This window comes from Ziziphus jujuba, chromosome 11, assembly GCF_031755915.1.
Source record: "Ziziphus jujuba cultivar Dongzao chromosome 11, ASM3175591v1".
Lineage (NCBI taxonomy): Eukaryota > Viridiplantae > Streptophyta > Magnoliopsida > Rosales > Rhamnaceae > Ziziphus > Ziziphus jujuba.
Window position 1 is genome coordinate 28,241,243 of NC_083389.1, and position 17,257 is coordinate 28,258,499.

General features: G+C 33.8%; 2 protein-coding genes across 2 annotated transcripts; one reads left to right on the plus strand and one right to left on the minus strand.

Annotated features, from left to right (window-relative positions):
• Positions 1-2,089: 2,089 nt before the first annotated feature.
• LOC107433292 (ABC transporter B family member 11) lies at positions 2,090-7,516 on the minus strand. Its single transcript, XM_016044568.4, has 12 exons — positions 7,202-7,516; positions 7,013-7,067; positions 6,697-6,872; positions 6,332-6,553; positions 5,997-6,235; positions 5,291-5,816; positions 4,914-5,187; positions 3,903-4,792; positions 3,425-3,691; positions 3,010-3,279; positions 2,617-2,910; positions 2,090-2,525 (listed from the first exon to the last, which is right to left on the minus strand). Exons 1-12 carry the CDS (start codon positions 7,514-7,516, stop codon positions 2,172-2,174), a joined length of 3,882 nt encoding a protein of 1,293 aa, XP_015900054.3. The 3' UTR covers positions 2,090-2,171.
• Positions 7,517-11,302: 3,786 nt separating this feature from the next.
• LOC107433298 (uncharacterized) lies at positions 11,303-16,887 on the plus strand. Its single transcript, XM_016044574.4, has 17 exons — positions 11,303-11,776; positions 12,256-12,350; positions 12,645-12,764; positions 13,130-13,219; positions 13,333-13,448; positions 13,825-13,924; positions 14,123-14,194; positions 14,276-14,323; positions 14,413-14,490; positions 14,570-14,689; positions 14,809-14,914; positions 15,284-15,447; positions 15,586-15,720; positions 15,907-16,037; positions 16,208-16,270; positions 16,420-16,498; positions 16,617-16,887. The coding sequence occupies exons 1-17, from the start codon at positions 11,491-11,493 to the stop codon at positions 16,695-16,697; spliced, it is 1,884 nt and encodes a 627-aa protein (XP_015900060.1). The 5' UTR covers positions 11,303-11,490; the 3' UTR covers positions 16,698-16,887.
• The last annotated feature ends 370 nt before the right edge of the window (positions 16,888-17,257 follow it).

Below are 17,257 nucleotides of genomic sequence, written 5' to 3' on the forward strand. Positions count from 1 at the left end.
ATTTATACAGTACCCTTATATATATAAATGTTTTACACCTATACAGTTCCCTTACATTCAAAAAAGAAAATCATAAATCTTTATAACACTTAGATAATTATATAAAAGAGTTATATATATATATATATATATATATAGTTAGACTTACATTAATTCACCGAAAAAAATAGTTAGACTTACATTAATTCACCGAAAAAAATAGTTAGACTTATATTAGGATAAGCTGGAGTTTTTAATATCCGATTTTTTTTTATTAATCATGAATCACATTAAAAATTAAAATTTTAAATTTAAAAATGATAAAATATAAATTTATGAATATACTAAATTTTTATATAAAAAAAATGAATCGTATCTGAACTTAATAATTAATATGTAATTTTAAATTTCAACTATAAATGAATATTAAATCTCCGCTATAAAGATCTAATTTTAATCCTCATATTAGTGTTAATATTAAAAATCTGATCTAATACTGCTTGTATATACTTGCCTTGAAAAACTGCATATCTTACATACGTTTGTCTTCATTATCACAAAACCTGCAACATATATTTTACAATATCACCTGTCTTGTTACTCAACATTACATTTTATTATAGAAGATGTATGTGAAATAAATCTAGAAAAAAGGAGGATATTCCATCCAAAAATGAATTAGAAGACACTGTGAGAATGTCAAAAAACAGGTATACTACTTTGCCAAAGTTATAATTATCTAGATAAAATTAAGTGATAAAACATGATTTATATAAAAATGTTGATTTTGACCTTATATCTCTGTACCTGTTTCTTTCATTCCATCAAAGGAAGTTATTCTATTTAAAAAATAAATTAAAAGATATTTACGATTGAAGAAACGTATTGAGACATTCATTGATGTTGATGATGAAGGTCATTTGATTGAATTAGGTAGATTATGTAAGTGTTATTATATTTTGCATGAGGATGTTATTATATTTTATATTGGATTTGGGAGAAGTTAAGTCTTAAGTGGTGATAATGTGCTTTTGGTGCGACGATTTTTCTATTTGGCATTGGATTTGGAAGAAGTTAAGTCTTAACGGGCAATTATGTACTTTTTGGGTGTTATCAATTTTTGCATTGGGTTTTGAAGAAGTTAGGTCTCATTGTACTTAGAAGAAATTAATAAGTCTCAATGGATTTTTTTTTTAATTTTTTTTTCCAAATATATATATATATATATATATATATATATATATATATATAATATATATATATTTTTTAATGTCATTCTTTTTATTTTGAGTTTTTTTTTTTTTCATTTCATTCTTTTTTTTTTTTTACTTTTTTTATTTCTTACTTTTTATTTCATTTTTTTTTTTTTTGGTTATGTGGTTCTATTTTTCTATTCTGTGAAGGAAAAGTTTATGTTAAAAATTATAAAGAAAAATAAATTAAATATAAAATTTCTTTTTAAGGCAAAATGAAATAATTTCAAAAATAAATACAATATAAATACTCATTAATTACAACTAAAACTAATTAAAATACTCTTCCAGCACACTATATCCATATTTCTTTATAATTAATTAACAAATGCAAATATAAGCTAGAAAATTAAAACCACATCGCAGCTCGGTTTGTTAAGTATGAGACAACCAATTAACAAGCACATAATTGTATTCTTATGATATCTATTCTTATTAGTGGTGAATATGATCTCTATTATTAGTATGTACATATATGCAATATAATGTATATGATATATTATACAAATATTGATTATATATTATATAATGCAGTTTAATAATGCTGCCTAAAAATCTAATAAACATATTAATTCAGGTATGAGTAAATATAATTTAAGAGAACATGTACCATGGAAACGTTTTCTGACCGTTCCTCTATCTTGATAAATAGTGTTGGGCCATTGACACTAATCTTTAATGAGACAAGATATATAGTGTTCAACAGCCAACATTGTTTTTGAAATCTGATAATATTCATTAAGCAGCACGCTGTGCACATATATATATATATATATATATATATATGTATATAGATGTTTTCGTCTTGGAGGAGGCTTTAGGAGTGGGTGTTATTACTCAACTACTCTACAACTCCAATATCCAATGCGTCCAACGTTGATGGCCAGGCCTCACAATTAGCTTAATCTTCATACAACATACAAAATATGAATTGGATTTCTATGCTGGGGCAGTTGCATGTAAAGCTGCCAAAGAAGCATAAATTCCATCTTTTATACTGATCAAACTTTGATGCTTTCCCTTCTCTGCAATTACTCCATTCTTCATCACTGCAATTAAATCTGCACTTTTGATTGTTGACAACCGATGGGCCACCACCACTGTGGTCCGTTCCACCATTACATGGTCCAATGCATCTTGAACCAGTCTTTCCGATTCAGCATCAAGAGCACTTGTTGCTTCATCCAATAGTAGTATTTTTGGTCCCTTCATTAATGCTCTTGCAATTGCCACCCTTTGCTTCTGCCCACCAGACAGTTGAATCCCTCTCTCTCCTACTGCTGTATCATAACCCTGCATGCATATCATTTTCCAAAATTAAAACTTGAATATAAGAAAGCATGAAGAAAATGAGTTTAGACGTTGTTTATTATTGTTGTTGGACCTGTTGTAAACTGCTGACAAACTTGTGGGCATTTGCCAATTCTGCTGCTGCTATGATTTCAGCTTCTGTTGCATCTCCTTCCTTTCCATATGCAATGTTAGCTCGGATGGTGTCATTGAACAACACAGGCTCTTGGCTCACTAGTCCCATCTGCTGCCTCAACCACTTCAGTTGGAGCTTTCTGATTTCTATTCCATCCAGCGTAATGTGGCCTGAATCCGGGTCATAAAATCTTTGCAACAACGATATTACTGTTGATTTTCCACTCCCACTTTCTCCAACAAGTGCAACTGTCTGGTTAACATAATTTTAAATTGTTAGGTTTCTAGGATGTGAAAAAAGTTCAAATGACCATATATAAACCAAAGCGATGATCCAAGGATTCCAAATTACCTCGCCAGCATGAATAGCTAAGCTAAGATCCTTGAATATTTGCACATCGGGTCTAATGGGATACTTGAAACTAACGTGGTGAAACTCAAGCTCTCCCTTTACCCTTTCTAATGTAGTTAAACTTGCAGAGTCATCACTAGAGTCTATTTTTGATTTCCTGTCAAGAATTGCAAATATAGAAGCAACAGCACTCTTTGCTTTACTTGTATCAGGAGCCAATGAGCTTGACTGAGAAATTCCAAATGCTGTCATAGTGAGTGCAAAGAAAACCTGCGAACCAAGAAAGCGGAATTATTTGCAATGGAGAAACCAAGGAAGATTGCTTGAATTCTTCCCCTTTACTAAGAATTTCCAACCAGAATTTGTTCAATCAGAAAACAATATACCAGGTGGACAAGGCTAAAGATGAACTTACTCTGAAAACATCGGCGAAATCTGTTTTTTCATCTTCAACGAGGCGGGCTCCAACATAAAAACTGCATGCATATGCAGAGTAAATCAAAAAGAATGATACTCCAAAACCTATCCCACTAATTAAACCTTGCCTTATCCCTGATTTTATAGGGCCTTCGCATTTCTTCTTGTACAATTCCATCACCTTTTCTTCAGCACAAAAAGAAGCAACTGTTCTAATACTCCCTACCGCATCATTTGCAACTTGACTTGCCTCCTCATACATTTTCTGCAACCAATTATAGTTTCATTAATGATAAAAATAAAAATAAAAAGAAAAAGGATGAGTTCTTTCAATTAAAAGTTTTCATATTGAACACGTTGTTAGACATACATTTTTTCACATTATGTTACTGTCTTATCTTTTCCTTCAATATTGGGTACTTTGAAGGTAGTCAAGTTCTTATCATTTGTTTAGTTTGTAGTTAAGTGAATAAAACCTTTGCATCCGCGCTGAATCCCGCCAAGAACTTGAATTGAACATATCCATTTAATCCTTGTAGAGGCAGCATTACAAGGATTACAAGTGCCAATTGCCAACATGCCTCAAAAGCAACAACCAAGCCAGCAATTGCAGTTGCAATATTCTGAACTACAAAAGCAAGAGTGTCTCCAACTAGACCTCTCACTGAAGCTGCATCAACAGAAAGCCTTGCAGATATTGCTCCACTTGAGTTCTCAGCTTCATCAAACCAACTTACTTCCATGTAAACTACTTTTTCAAAGCACATTGATCGAATTCGTTGTATTAACTTACACCCAGCCACGCCTAAAAGGTATGACTTTGATGATTCTGTCAATAAAGCCGCTACACCAACACCAACAAATACTAATGCCCAAAACTTTGAATCCTTACGGAGTTCATTTTCCGGCTCAAAGAAAGATTTTACCATACCTGATAGCAATACCCCATAAGCAGGTAATACCAACCCATTTGCTGCTGCAGCTATAGAACCCAAGAGTAGCACTGGCATCTCAGGTTTGTTAAGAAGTGCCAGGCGGAGAGGTGAGACTTCTTGTGGCACTTGAGATGGTGCTGAAACTGAAGTGTTGGACAACGTAGTTGATGTTTCAAGCCCATTGATTGCTGTGGGAACAGCAACTGAGACTGAAAATGAGTGACGATTACTGTTTCCAGTTCCAGATGATCCTCGACTTATGGATCGTGATAAGGAAATCCTCTGACTTGAATGCCTTCCGGAATCAATGGTAATTTCTTGTCTGGTTTGATCATTGAATGCACTTTGGTCTGATAATGATTTGATTTCTTGCAACTGTATAAGCTGGCTGTAAGCTCCCTCGGAATCCTTAACAAGTTCTATGTGCGGTCCTGCTTGGTTGAAAAGGAAAAGGAGGCATCAAAGAGGTCTAATTGGCACATAGATGAATTGAGAAATAAAACCGTCTTTTCCACAAACTGAGAAAATGTTTGAAGATGGCAAATATTTTACCTTTTTCAATAATTTTTCCTTCATGTAGGACAGCAATTGTATCAGCATTCCTTACTGTGCTCAAACGGTGGGCGACAATGACAGTAGTTCGGTTGATCATAACTCTATCCAGTGCTTCTTGTACAACTCTCTCAGATTCTGCATCAAGCGCACTTGTGGCTTCATCTAGGAGTAGAACTCTTGGGTCTTTTATAATTGCTCTAGCTAAGGCAACCCTCTGCTTCTGGCCCCCAGATAGTTGAGCTCCATGTTCTCCGACCATTGTGTCTGGTCCCTAAATGCATAAATACCAAACCACTTATGATGAATGTGAAATGAAGGGAGTCACTAAATGCCAAAAAAATTCATGCGCCAAACGCCATTAGTAAAGTATTAACCTGCGGCAGCTTATCTATAAATCTAGCAGCGTTGGCAAGCTCAATAGCAGTCCCTATTTCCTCAGCCGTTGCACCATCCTTCCCATAGGCAATATTGTCTCTAATGCTAGAAGAAAACAGCACAGGTTCTTGACTCACAAGGCTTATTTTCTGTCTGATCCATTTCAGCTGGAACTCTTTGAGATTGATGCCATCTATAAGGACTTCACCAGCCTGAGGGTCATAGAATCTCTCAATCAAACCGATCACTGTAGATTTGCCACTTCCACTCTGTCCAACCAAAGCAGCAGTGGTACCACAAGGAATTGAAAGAGAAAAACCACTAAAAATTTGTTCATCTGGTCTTGAAGGATAACTAAAGTGAATGTCTCTTAGTTCTATGTCTCCACGAATGTCATCCAATTGTTTCCCGTTATTGTCATAAGCATCTATCTCCGGCTTCCTGTTTATAGTCTCAAACATCTTAAATGCTGCAGCCTGTCCAGCAGCAAATGCACTCATACATGGAGATGCTTGCCCAAGAGACCTGAAAAAATTTGTCAAAGTAAGAATCCCGAGAAATCTTCTTTAAATAATCATCATTTACCAATATTTATTTCTCAAAATTTTTGGTTAGTAGGAAATTAAAGTTTTAGCGTTATTTGCAAAATGGATTAGAAGTGAATTAAACTAATATCATAGAATATGAAATGGAAGCGAAACTTACAAGGAGCCCATCACCACAGCTAAAATGACGTTAAGAACATCTCCTCCGGAGTATCCTTTCTCAATTATCATCTTTCCACCATACCATACTGACAAACCATAACTGCAGAATACAATAAAGTGAACAGCACCCATTCCCGACCCAGATGCCAACCCCTCTTTGACAGCAGACTTATAAGCCTTTGTTAGGGACGTGTTGTACTTATCTACTGCTTGCTTCTCCCCAGTGAATGATGCAACCTGTTTGTGGAGGAGAGTAGTCATCATGCATGGTTATAATTAAGACAGTTTCATAAAAATTAAGACAGTGAGAAAAGGGGAAACAAGCATGCATACTGTTCTGATTGAACCAATAATTTGCTCAACCAGTGTTGCAGCCGCTGAATAAGATGCTTGTCCATGGCTTGCCAGCTTGGATATAACAAGACTCATGATTGCACCAGAGATGACCACAGCAGGAATAGAAGATAGCATAACAAGAGTGAGAAGCCATCCTCTGGCAAATGCTATGGCAAAGCTTCCTAGAAATGTTGATACCAATTGAAGGAACTTTCCTACCTGAGATGGTAAAATTACAATTAATGAACAGCAGACATAGAAGTTTCAACTTGCAATGTTAGTGATAAACTGCTACTATTGAAGCTTGTATATTAGCAAAAACAATATATATTTTATATGTGTATATATATATATATATATACCTTCTCACCCATTGCACCTTGAATAAGCACAGTTTCACCTGACATTCGCTCAACAATTTCTCCCGTGTTAGTTTCCCCATCAAAGAAGCCAACTTCTTGCCTCAATATCGTTTTCAAGTAAAGAGTTCTTATTCTGGCAGCCTGTCTTTCTCCAGTGACCATCCAGCAGGCCACCTCTGTCATACAGTAAACAAGAGTTTCTAATTAGTTTCCCATCAGCCAAACTATTTAATTTCTTGGGCCACAGAAAATTTTCATACATAGTAATATATATTTGTTGTAAATTTAATCTTCATGGAGAACCTGATGTACTTACGTATAAATGAAGTGACCGAAGACCCCAGAGCCAAATATACAAACTGCAGAGATACCTGATGATATGGGGAATACCAAATAATTAATCACTAGAACTAATTAAACCCGGTTACTAATAGTACTTAAAAATGGAATATTGTAAAAGAGCACAAGTTAGTTCACTTGTGGGAATTTACTAAAAAGACTACACCTTAGAAACTTCATGAACCAGTTGTTTTGTGTTAGCAAAATGTCCAAAAGAATCAATTATATTTCCCATAATAACCGTCATGAGAGGCAAAGATATCCCGTTTCCAATAGCGCCAACTGTGCCAACAAAAATTAGAAGGCAATCCAAGGAGTCAGCAAAGGAGAAGAGTTTGTAGTAAGGCACTGTATTTATGCTGTCTTCCTTCCTCTTGCTTGTATGTTGCTCATTTTCAGAATCCATGACTGCTGAGTGGCTGGTTGTTGCTCTGTCCTCTTCTGTTTTCACACCTCCATCCAAAGTCTTACCCTCGGCCATGTAAGAAGTAAAGAGAACTTCAACTTGGTGTATTTTCAGAGGGCCGTCTTAGGGGACTAAGGTGAAAAGATAGCATGAAGTGAAGGCTTTTATTAAATATCTTATAAATAAACATATTTTATATAAGATCCAATTTTGTGCCCTTCTTTTTCTTTTTTTTTTTCCCTGACAAAGAAACTTTATAAAGAAGACACAAGAGAACAAACATCATCGTTCAGAAAAGGACTCAACCAAGATGCTCCATTCTCCATCCAGGCTTCATACTCAGATAAAGACAGACAGGCTCAAGCTAGCTACTACATGTGCAGCTCTATTATTATTAACCACTCTAGAAACATGCAAACAACTAAGAAAAAAAAACACATTATGAGATGCTAACAAGAGCTTAGTTTCTTCTAGCTATAAGAAAGAACTTCGATCCTAAAAAAGGTCCAGGATTATAAACTATAGCCGAATAGCCTCTTGGGAATTAGTCTCCACCACACCACTTCACCATTGAAACCAGATTGCAGACAAAAAAGAATGGCTTCTTTCAGAGCTAGCAATTCCGTAGCCAGAGGGGAATGTAAATGTGTAAATGGAAGAAGGGTTTAGCCATACCCTTGATCATTTCGAACCACTATCCCAACTCCCACTACGCCATTTGCATGATCCATCAATTTTGTGCTTTATAAGTTGCCAATTTGCTAATTAAAATTTTGTATTTAAGCTTTGATAACAAATATTTTCAATTACTAAAATTCTAAATTATTTATTCTTTCTTGTGACTTAAGTCTTTAATATTTTACCAAAGTAAAAATGGTTATAAAATACGAGGAATAATAAAATCTGATATATATATATATATATATATTTTTTTTTTCTTTGCAAGTAATAAAACAAAAATATATATATATATATATATATATGTAAATGAAGAATCATACATCAATATAATTGAAATTATAACATTTCTTTATATTTAATCATGAATTAGCATCTAGAAGAAGCGTTGGCCCAAATTAATTAAAAAACCATATGGAAGCCAAGGTCTAATAAATTCAACCAAATATATTTGTAAAAAATTTAAAAAACTCAAAGTAGAGAAATACAAATTGTTTAGTTTTATAATATGGACAGTACATATTATTAAATGACTGTAATCATGAATTCATGGAAAATAAAAAAATAATAATAATAATAATAATACGAGAATGAACAATATTATAGATTTATTAATAAATAGTAACTAGCAAGCTTATCATCTTTTGAGGCCTTTGAATTTGAAATTAAACTGTGTACCAAATGCAACAAATATGAAAGATTATAGAATAAGGAGTTAAGAAAAGTGAGAGAGCAAGCAAAGAAGGGCATTTGACATGTTTGCTCTATCTCTCTCCCGGTTTAAATTGAATCCAATTATAAAATACAAAGACTTGATTAGTGTTCTTTTACAAAAATAAAAAATAATTAAAAATAATTATAGCAATATATGATGAATTAAAGTTGATGTAAAGTCAAAATTCTTATATTTGTTAAAAATAAAAATAATTTGATCTATTTTATTAATTATATATAGGCCTATACGGGATATTTTTATTTTTATTTTTTAAATAATTGTAAGAAAGTCAAGATTGTTGTGTTTCTGAATATATATATATATATATATATATATATTATTTTTATTCAATAAATACATACAAAATATATATACAGACCTCATATATATATCATGGGATTTTTTGGCTGGCCCTAGGCATAAGGGCTTCGTGGTCTATGCCGTAAGCCGTACCTGCAAAAAAGAGAACTTGGTGCACGTATAACTGCATCAGAGAATTCTACAAGTGAAACATTTCTATTTTGAGTGAGAGAACCGCACCTGGAACAGCACAATATTTCCATTTTTTAACAGTTGGCCATACAGTCACAGATCGATAAATAATAGAATTCACCACCAAAAAATAATAATAATAATAATAAAATAATACAAGATTGACATAAATAATCAAGGATTCCATACTTGAATTTGTGGGATTGGGCCCCTTGATGTCATTCATTCTGCAGAAACAAGCAAAAAACAACGAAAATAAAAGGTTTAAACCCATATATATATATATATATATATAAAAGCATATGGAATGATTCTCCCTTGAAAAAAAACAAATGAAAATATTGTGAAAGGAAGAAACAAAGTTGGCATTTCGTACAGACTCAAAGAACACTAGCACACCAACAGAAAACTCGTCACCTAACGTTGTTTGGACTCTAAGAAAAATCAATTTTAATTTGCAGTTGTTTTGGAGATTCCCTTTCAATGGCGGTAAGCTCTTTAAAAAAAAAAAAAAAAGGAAAAAAAAGGTCAAGAGAAAAGTTTCTTTGCTTTTGTCATGGTATATATGTCTTTATGATGGAGCTTGCGAATTTGAATAATATGTGGTGTTAATGATACCGAACTAATAATTAGACAGCAAGTGTAGTACATGAATTTAATTGTTAACATCTTCATAAGCCAAAAATGAAGCCAACAATGATGCGCAAAGCGGCGACGTTCTCAAAATTTGATTATCATAATTAGGTTATTAATACTAATATTATTTGTGGAGGAATATGCTTCTACATAATTTTTTTAAAGATCTGGGAATTTTGTTTTCGTCCTTCACTACCACGTAAGTAAGATACATGCATATTTTAAAATGGATAAACATTATTGCAGACGAAAATTCATTTAGAATTTTCAAATTAAGAAAATAATGTGCTTATATATATATATATATATATATGCAGATCTCATGATCTATATCTTTCTCATATACAAATAATTACATTTAAGTGTGCTTTATTTTTATGTATATAATATGCATTTCATCATTTAGTATTTACACTAGTATATTTGAATAGTGTAAATGAATCCAGAGGACATGAATGAAGCCAAATTAAAGCAGTCCAATATAGTATATGTTATATCATCTTAGTTCGCCTGTTGCATACATACATGTATAGAATATACTATATTCTATATAGTATGATATGTGTACTATACATACATTATTACACCAGTAATATTTTTTTGGCCAAAAGTCTGTCTGCCATATGAAAAGAGTCATATATAATATATGGCTCTCATGACAGTGGAGGGACGTGTTCGCTAACATGCATGAATTACGTGGCAAGAGACTACGTCAGTGTTTATATTTATCACCCCTATATATTATAATATATTGTTGGAAATGGAATCTCAACTGATACTATTCATCAAACAAAATAACAAATTAATACAAGTTTCGTGCTCTCGTGCATTATAAGCAATTATTTAATTATTTCGAGAATATAAAAAAGAAAAAATTAAAGAAAAAGCTGCGCCCACTCCTGGATTACAGGCTTGGCTTCACATTGAGGATGATTTCATGTGATAGATATGGGCTAGGCCTTGCATGGTTCATTGACTTTACCCGATTGGGCCACGATTCCCAGCCCATCTTAGGTTCGTTGACTTGGAAGTCAAGTCCAAGTCAGCTCCATTCTCGTTTATATATATATATATATATATTAGGTCCATCTTATCCTTTTGCACACAAAAAAATATAAATTAACTTTGTTTAGAAAACAAAATTTGCACGAGGGGAAGTAATTATTACTAATTATTACTAATTACTATTTTTTTTTTTTTGAATTTTTCATAGGACATTTTGCTAATTAAAAGATCTCATTAGATTTGTAATTATTTTTTTATTTTATTTTTTTGGGTTGTAGGTAAAGTATTAGTTTTAAAACAACTGAAAAAAAAAAAAGAAAAAGAAAGGTAAAATTCGAAAGGGACTTGCAAGTGGCAAAGAGATGACAGTGAAGAGGGTAAACACCAAACAGGGATTGAATTGAATGGTAGTGTTAGTAAAACACAGGCAGACCCAGCCACCCAGATATTTCTCTTCTTCTTCTTCTTCTTCTTCTTCTTCTTCCAAACTTGGAGAGCTTCCAAGCACACAGAACAGAAAGACATGTATGGAACAGAGGCTTTGGCCAAAGACTACTGGGCAAACACCAACTCTCTCAGAAAACCCACCTCCCATTTTAAAAGTAATGTTTTTGTTCCTAAATTCACGGTTTCCTTTAATGTTAGACCTTCATTTTTAAACTGTGGCTGTACCAAACTCGACGACAAGGCTGTCGGAGTCGGAAACGATGCTTTTTCGGTAACGTCGTCCTCAAAGTATGATGTTGATTATCTGGGAGAGAGCACTAAAGGAGATTTGAACCTCAACCTGGAGCATCTGGAGTCTTTTGGTAATTTTTTTAATTCTTTTATATATATATATATATATATATATATATATTTCCAACTATGCATTGGTTTTCATCTTCCATTTTCGGTTATGCATTAACTTTTCAAAATGCGGTCTTTCTTTCCTTTCAATGTAATGTATTATATATAGAAATTGAGTAGTTACAGTATCAAGTTAAACACTCCAGCCTTCCTGCCCAATAGCTCTCTCTGTTCCTCCCCACATTCCCTTTTGGCGTACCCTGCTTTTTTGGCTCTATAAACTGGAACCAAAATCTCTGCTCTTGCTGGTTTTCTCATTTGTCTTAAAAAAATTATGTGTATTCTGCCCTAAATTTTTTTCTTTTTACCTTCCATTCCAAAAGATGCTCACCTTTTTGTCATTATTAATAAGCTTTTAATCTTCCTTAGGCTGTGCCACTGTACCCATTTGCTTATTTTTAAAAATTAAGGTCTGGCATTTGTTCTCCATATGTGACAGTTGATGGCCAATCAACCTTAGAAGGCCCTATAGAGGAAGTAGCCAGGATGGAGGCCGAAGAAGCTGATGATTTGCTCAGAGACTTGGGTATCTCGGTGCTGTAGACCAACTTTTTCCCTGCACTGTTATATCTATTTGCTTTTTATCTCTTTTGGTTGAGTAGACAAGTCTTTTACTTCCTGCTACAGTGTTTAGTAACCTTGATTGTTGAACTTGGTTATTCCAAGAGTTGGTCCACTTTTTGGGTCTTTCTGTGCTCATCCAAGTTATGTAGCTTAATTTGATGCCATTGGTCTCGCCTTTGTTAAGCGATTGATTCCTATTAGTTTTAGTGCATTTCCCACTGCTTATTTGTTTTAATTTGTGCTCCTTTCATTGTTGAAATGCAGAGTCCTTATTCATCAAGACATTCACCCCGTGGTATATTTTGTAGCCGTACTTTGAATCTCCGGTCAATTAGTGCAATTGGATATGACATGGATTACACCTTAATGCATTACAATGTGATGGTAAACATCAGCACAAATAAGTTCAAATAAAAACCTTTCTTGATTATCATTTCATCTTAGCAAATAGTTTATCATCTGTAAGTGTAATCATTACTGTTTCAGTTACATTTCTTATTGATTTATCATCAAACTTAGCTTCAATGTTGAATGTTGGAGTTCTTTGCATTTCTTTTTTCTTACAGCTGTGCATCATGATCTCTTATCTTTCTATGTATATATCATTAGATGCCAAGCTTTTAGATATTGGCTTTTGGTTTGTTAGCATGACAAAGTCATATGTATGCATACAGTAGTAGCAGTTACCCTTTTAAGTACTGGTGGAGGAGGGGATTTAATTGTATGACATATATTTCTTTTTTCTTCAGGCTTGGGAAGGACGGGCATATGACTACTGTATGGATAACTTAAGAAAAGTGGGTTTCCCTGTTGATGGACTTGCTTTTGACCCTGACTTGGTAGGTTTTTATTTGAGCAAGTTGAAGTGTTTACGAAGCATTCATTTATGCAGACTATTGGGTTGATATTCTTACACATTATATGTCATATTATCTTCTATCTTTTCACATAGGTCATTAGAGGCCTTGTCATAGACAAAGAGAAAGGCAACTTGGTTAAACCTGATCGATTTGGTTACGTAAAGAGGGCTATGCATGGCACAAACATGTTATCCACTCGAGCTGTAAGGTAGACTTTGGCATTTGTCATTTTGATGTGGTAATCATCTAGAGGATCTAGCATATCTCTCTGTTAAACCATAATGATCTAAGAGAACACAGGCAAAATATTATTCCATGATAGAAGTATAGAAACTAGATGTGCAAAATGAATTTTCTGCACATCTAAGGATGCCATGCTTAGGCTTTGTTTCAATGGAGTAGATCTTCTAGGAGCTATTATTCAATGCTATTAGTGCATACTGTCATGCAAACTGTTAGATTTACTGCCTTTGCTGTCTATGATATATGTCCTGTTTCTTCAACATGTATTACTTTGTGATCATTTGTGGAAAAATCTAGAGTAATATTTTTTATGGTGCTGCTTAACTTTCTATGCATGGAAGTGAGATGTATGGGAGGGAACTGGTGGATCTTCGTAATGAGAGTAGATGGGAGTTTCTTAATACACTGTTCTCTGTTTCTGAAGCTGTGGCTTACATGCAGGTAACTTCTGTCATTATTACTGTCTCCTTCTACTAAAATATTCAAATCTGTGTTGAAGTCATTTATGATGATTGAAGTTTTCAGTTTCCACTTCTTTCTAACGTTTCTGCCTTTTCTAATACACAAGGATGTTAAGCTTTGTATTTATATATATCAACAATATATTGACATTAAGTTATGTGATATGGTTTCTTTCAGATGGTTGACAGATTGGATGACGGAACTATAACAGCAGAACTTTGTCCGCTTGATTATAAAGGGCTTTATAAGGCAATATGTTGTTGACTATATACATGGAACACTAGTATTGATTATGTATGCTCCTTTTTTAACTCCTAACATTGTTTCCAGGCCGTTGGAAGAGCCCTATTCAGGGCACATGTAGAGGGTCAGCTTAAGGTAAATGTGTTAGTATATGCTTAATTTTATACTGTGTGGTTATTTTAATTTTGGTTAATGAGCACCGACTGATTATGGCTTCAATACAGAGTGAAATAATGTCTAAGCCTGAACTGTTTGTGGAGCCTGATCCAGAACTACCTTTAGCACTTTTGGATCAAAAGGAGGTATCTCTCATAAATTGTGATCTTTGTTTAGCATGTGAGATTAATTTACTCATGTACTTTTGATATTTTCATGAATCAGGCTGGTAAAAAGCTTCTTCTCATTACCAACTCAGATTATCATTACACGGACAAAATGATGCAGCATTCCTTTAACAGATTTCTTCCAAATGATATGGGTTGGCGGGATCTGTTTGACATTGTGAGTGAATGTCATTTCTCTACTTTGCCTCATGCCACTTTCAATACTTATTATTTAATGATTCTGCCATATTAGAGCATCAAGAGCACTGCGTTTCTTTTCTGTCTGTTCATTTCTAGGTAATAGTCTCAGCAAGGAAGCCAGAGTTCTTCCAAATGTCACACCCAATGTATGAGGTGGTGACAGGTGAGGGTCTTATGCGTCCATGCTTCAAGGCTCAAACAGGTGATAACAGTTTGGCTTTATGCTTGTTTAGTCCTTATTTATAAATGATACTAGAAGAAGTTTTTTCCCCTGTCAAACTTGTTAAATGAAATCTCTGATGCTACTGTATTCTTGATTGATTGAAAACAAGTAGCTCGCCTTATACATAAAAATATTTAGGGTTTATGTAGTAAGTTCCATAAGCAAGCAATTTCATTCAGTTAAATTTGTTAATTTGCTATTTCTGTTTTCACACAAGTCATTAGGATTGCCTGTAAATATTTTAACCCTAGCTTTAGATGTCTTGGTCTTTTTCGTATTATAATCTGCTTTTTTTTGTGGAAATTTTATTCAGCCATTTTTATGTAATTCAACTGTTTTGTTCTGTAGGAGGCTTATACTCGGGAGGAAGTGCTCAAATGGTTGAGAATTCCTTAAACGTCCATGGGGATGAGATACTGTATGTTGGTGACCATATATATACTGACGTAAGTGTATCCAAAGTCCATCAGCGATGGCGAACAGCTTTGATTTGTCGAGAGTTGGAAGAAGAGGTCAGTGTATAAATTTCCATTTTAACAATTACTGGTATGGATTGAGATGTGACCGTCTTCTGGAACCTATCAAGATGCTAATACCGTTGACTTATTAAATGCTGAAAAAGGTCTCACTTGTTTGATCTAAAACTGCAGTATAATGCCCTGATACAAAGCCGGGGTCATAGAGCATCACTGGTAGAGCTTATAAATCAAAAGGAGGATGTAGGAGATCTTTTTAACCAACTTCGGCTTGCTTTGCAAAGGCGAACTAAAGGAAGGCCTGCTCAAGTAAGCTTTTCTTCTGAGATGATGTTAGTGCCAATATTTCTGATTAGCTAATACTCTTGAGTAGTCTTGTTTTCAATTTCATCGAAGAACATTAAACACCTCATCTAAAAGTGGGGGCAAAGAGATAAGAAAATTGAAAAGATTAATGTTGTTGTCCATATATCTAAAGTTATTGTGGATTTTCAGACCCGTGCTGCAACTAATATGAATGATCAAGACTTGACAGAAAGCATGCAGAAGCTACTTATTGTTATGCAAAGACTGGACGAAAAAATTGCTCCAATGTTAGAAGCTGATGGAGAACTCTTCAACAAGAGGTAAGACAAGATTATAGAACTTTTGAGGTTAACTCATAGACTGACTTCATCGAAGCTGTATATCTAGTAAGGGTTATACTAATAGAATCTCTGTATTAGACATAATTAAATGTGTTATGTTACTTCATTGAACAATCTGTTGATCTCCCGCTGTTCCTGTCCTCTAATAGGTGGGGCTTTCTTTCACGGGCCGGTTTATGGGATAAAAGTCATTTGATGAGACAAATTGAAAAGTAAGTTTCTCACTCTTTAAAATACTTCATATTTCTGCAATTGGAATCTTATCTGGTCATGGATGTGAGCCTGTGACAGCAATTAAAAATGGGATAAATTTTGATCACTTTGGTTGGAATTGGCACTTTGGTTTCTTTTTATCCCGCAGATATGCTGATATATACACATCTAGGGTCTCAAACTTCCTAAATTACACACCCTTTATGTATTTCCGGTCACAAGAACAGGTATATTAGAGTGTGATAAATTTCTTAACGGTTCACAACCTGAATAGCATTTGGTTTTTTATTGGCATGGCATTGGAACCTTTGACTGACTATTTGTTCCTGCCTTTTTATTGTGCAGACTCTTGCTCATGATTCGTATTCATATTACCATTCCAATTTTAATGGGTGTGCCATTGACAGCCAGGACAACTTTTCATAATAATTCTTGATGGTGATTTATTGTGTATTATAGGTTTTTGAAATGGTCTGTATATTTCTGATGGACTAAGTTGCAAAAAAGGATGGATAATGAATGTTGGAAAGGATCTGTGACTGTGTTTGGCTGTTTTGCTTCTGACTATTACTGTTAGTAATATCCCAAGTTAATCCTCAGAAGCAACTTTATCAGATATCTATCCACATGTAAACATATGAAAATTCAAAGACCAGCAAATCAGAATTGATCCCATGAGTTTCAAGTGATATGCTCAAACAATAATTAAAAGTTCTGGAAATGTATTTATTGGACATAAGACATAATTGTATAGAATACATTAGGCAAAATGTACACAACCCCTGAAGTTAAAAAACAAGCAGCTCCCAACTTATTTAAACAATTATTCTTATGTTTATATGGAGAGCTAAAATTTCAAAGTTATTTTATTAACCAAATATGAAAAAGTAAAATATGTTTTTTTTTTTTTTTTTAAATTCTTTTCTTGTATAGTTTTCAAGTTCCAAATCTTGGCTTTTAGTTGTTTACACAAGATTGTCTTTTAC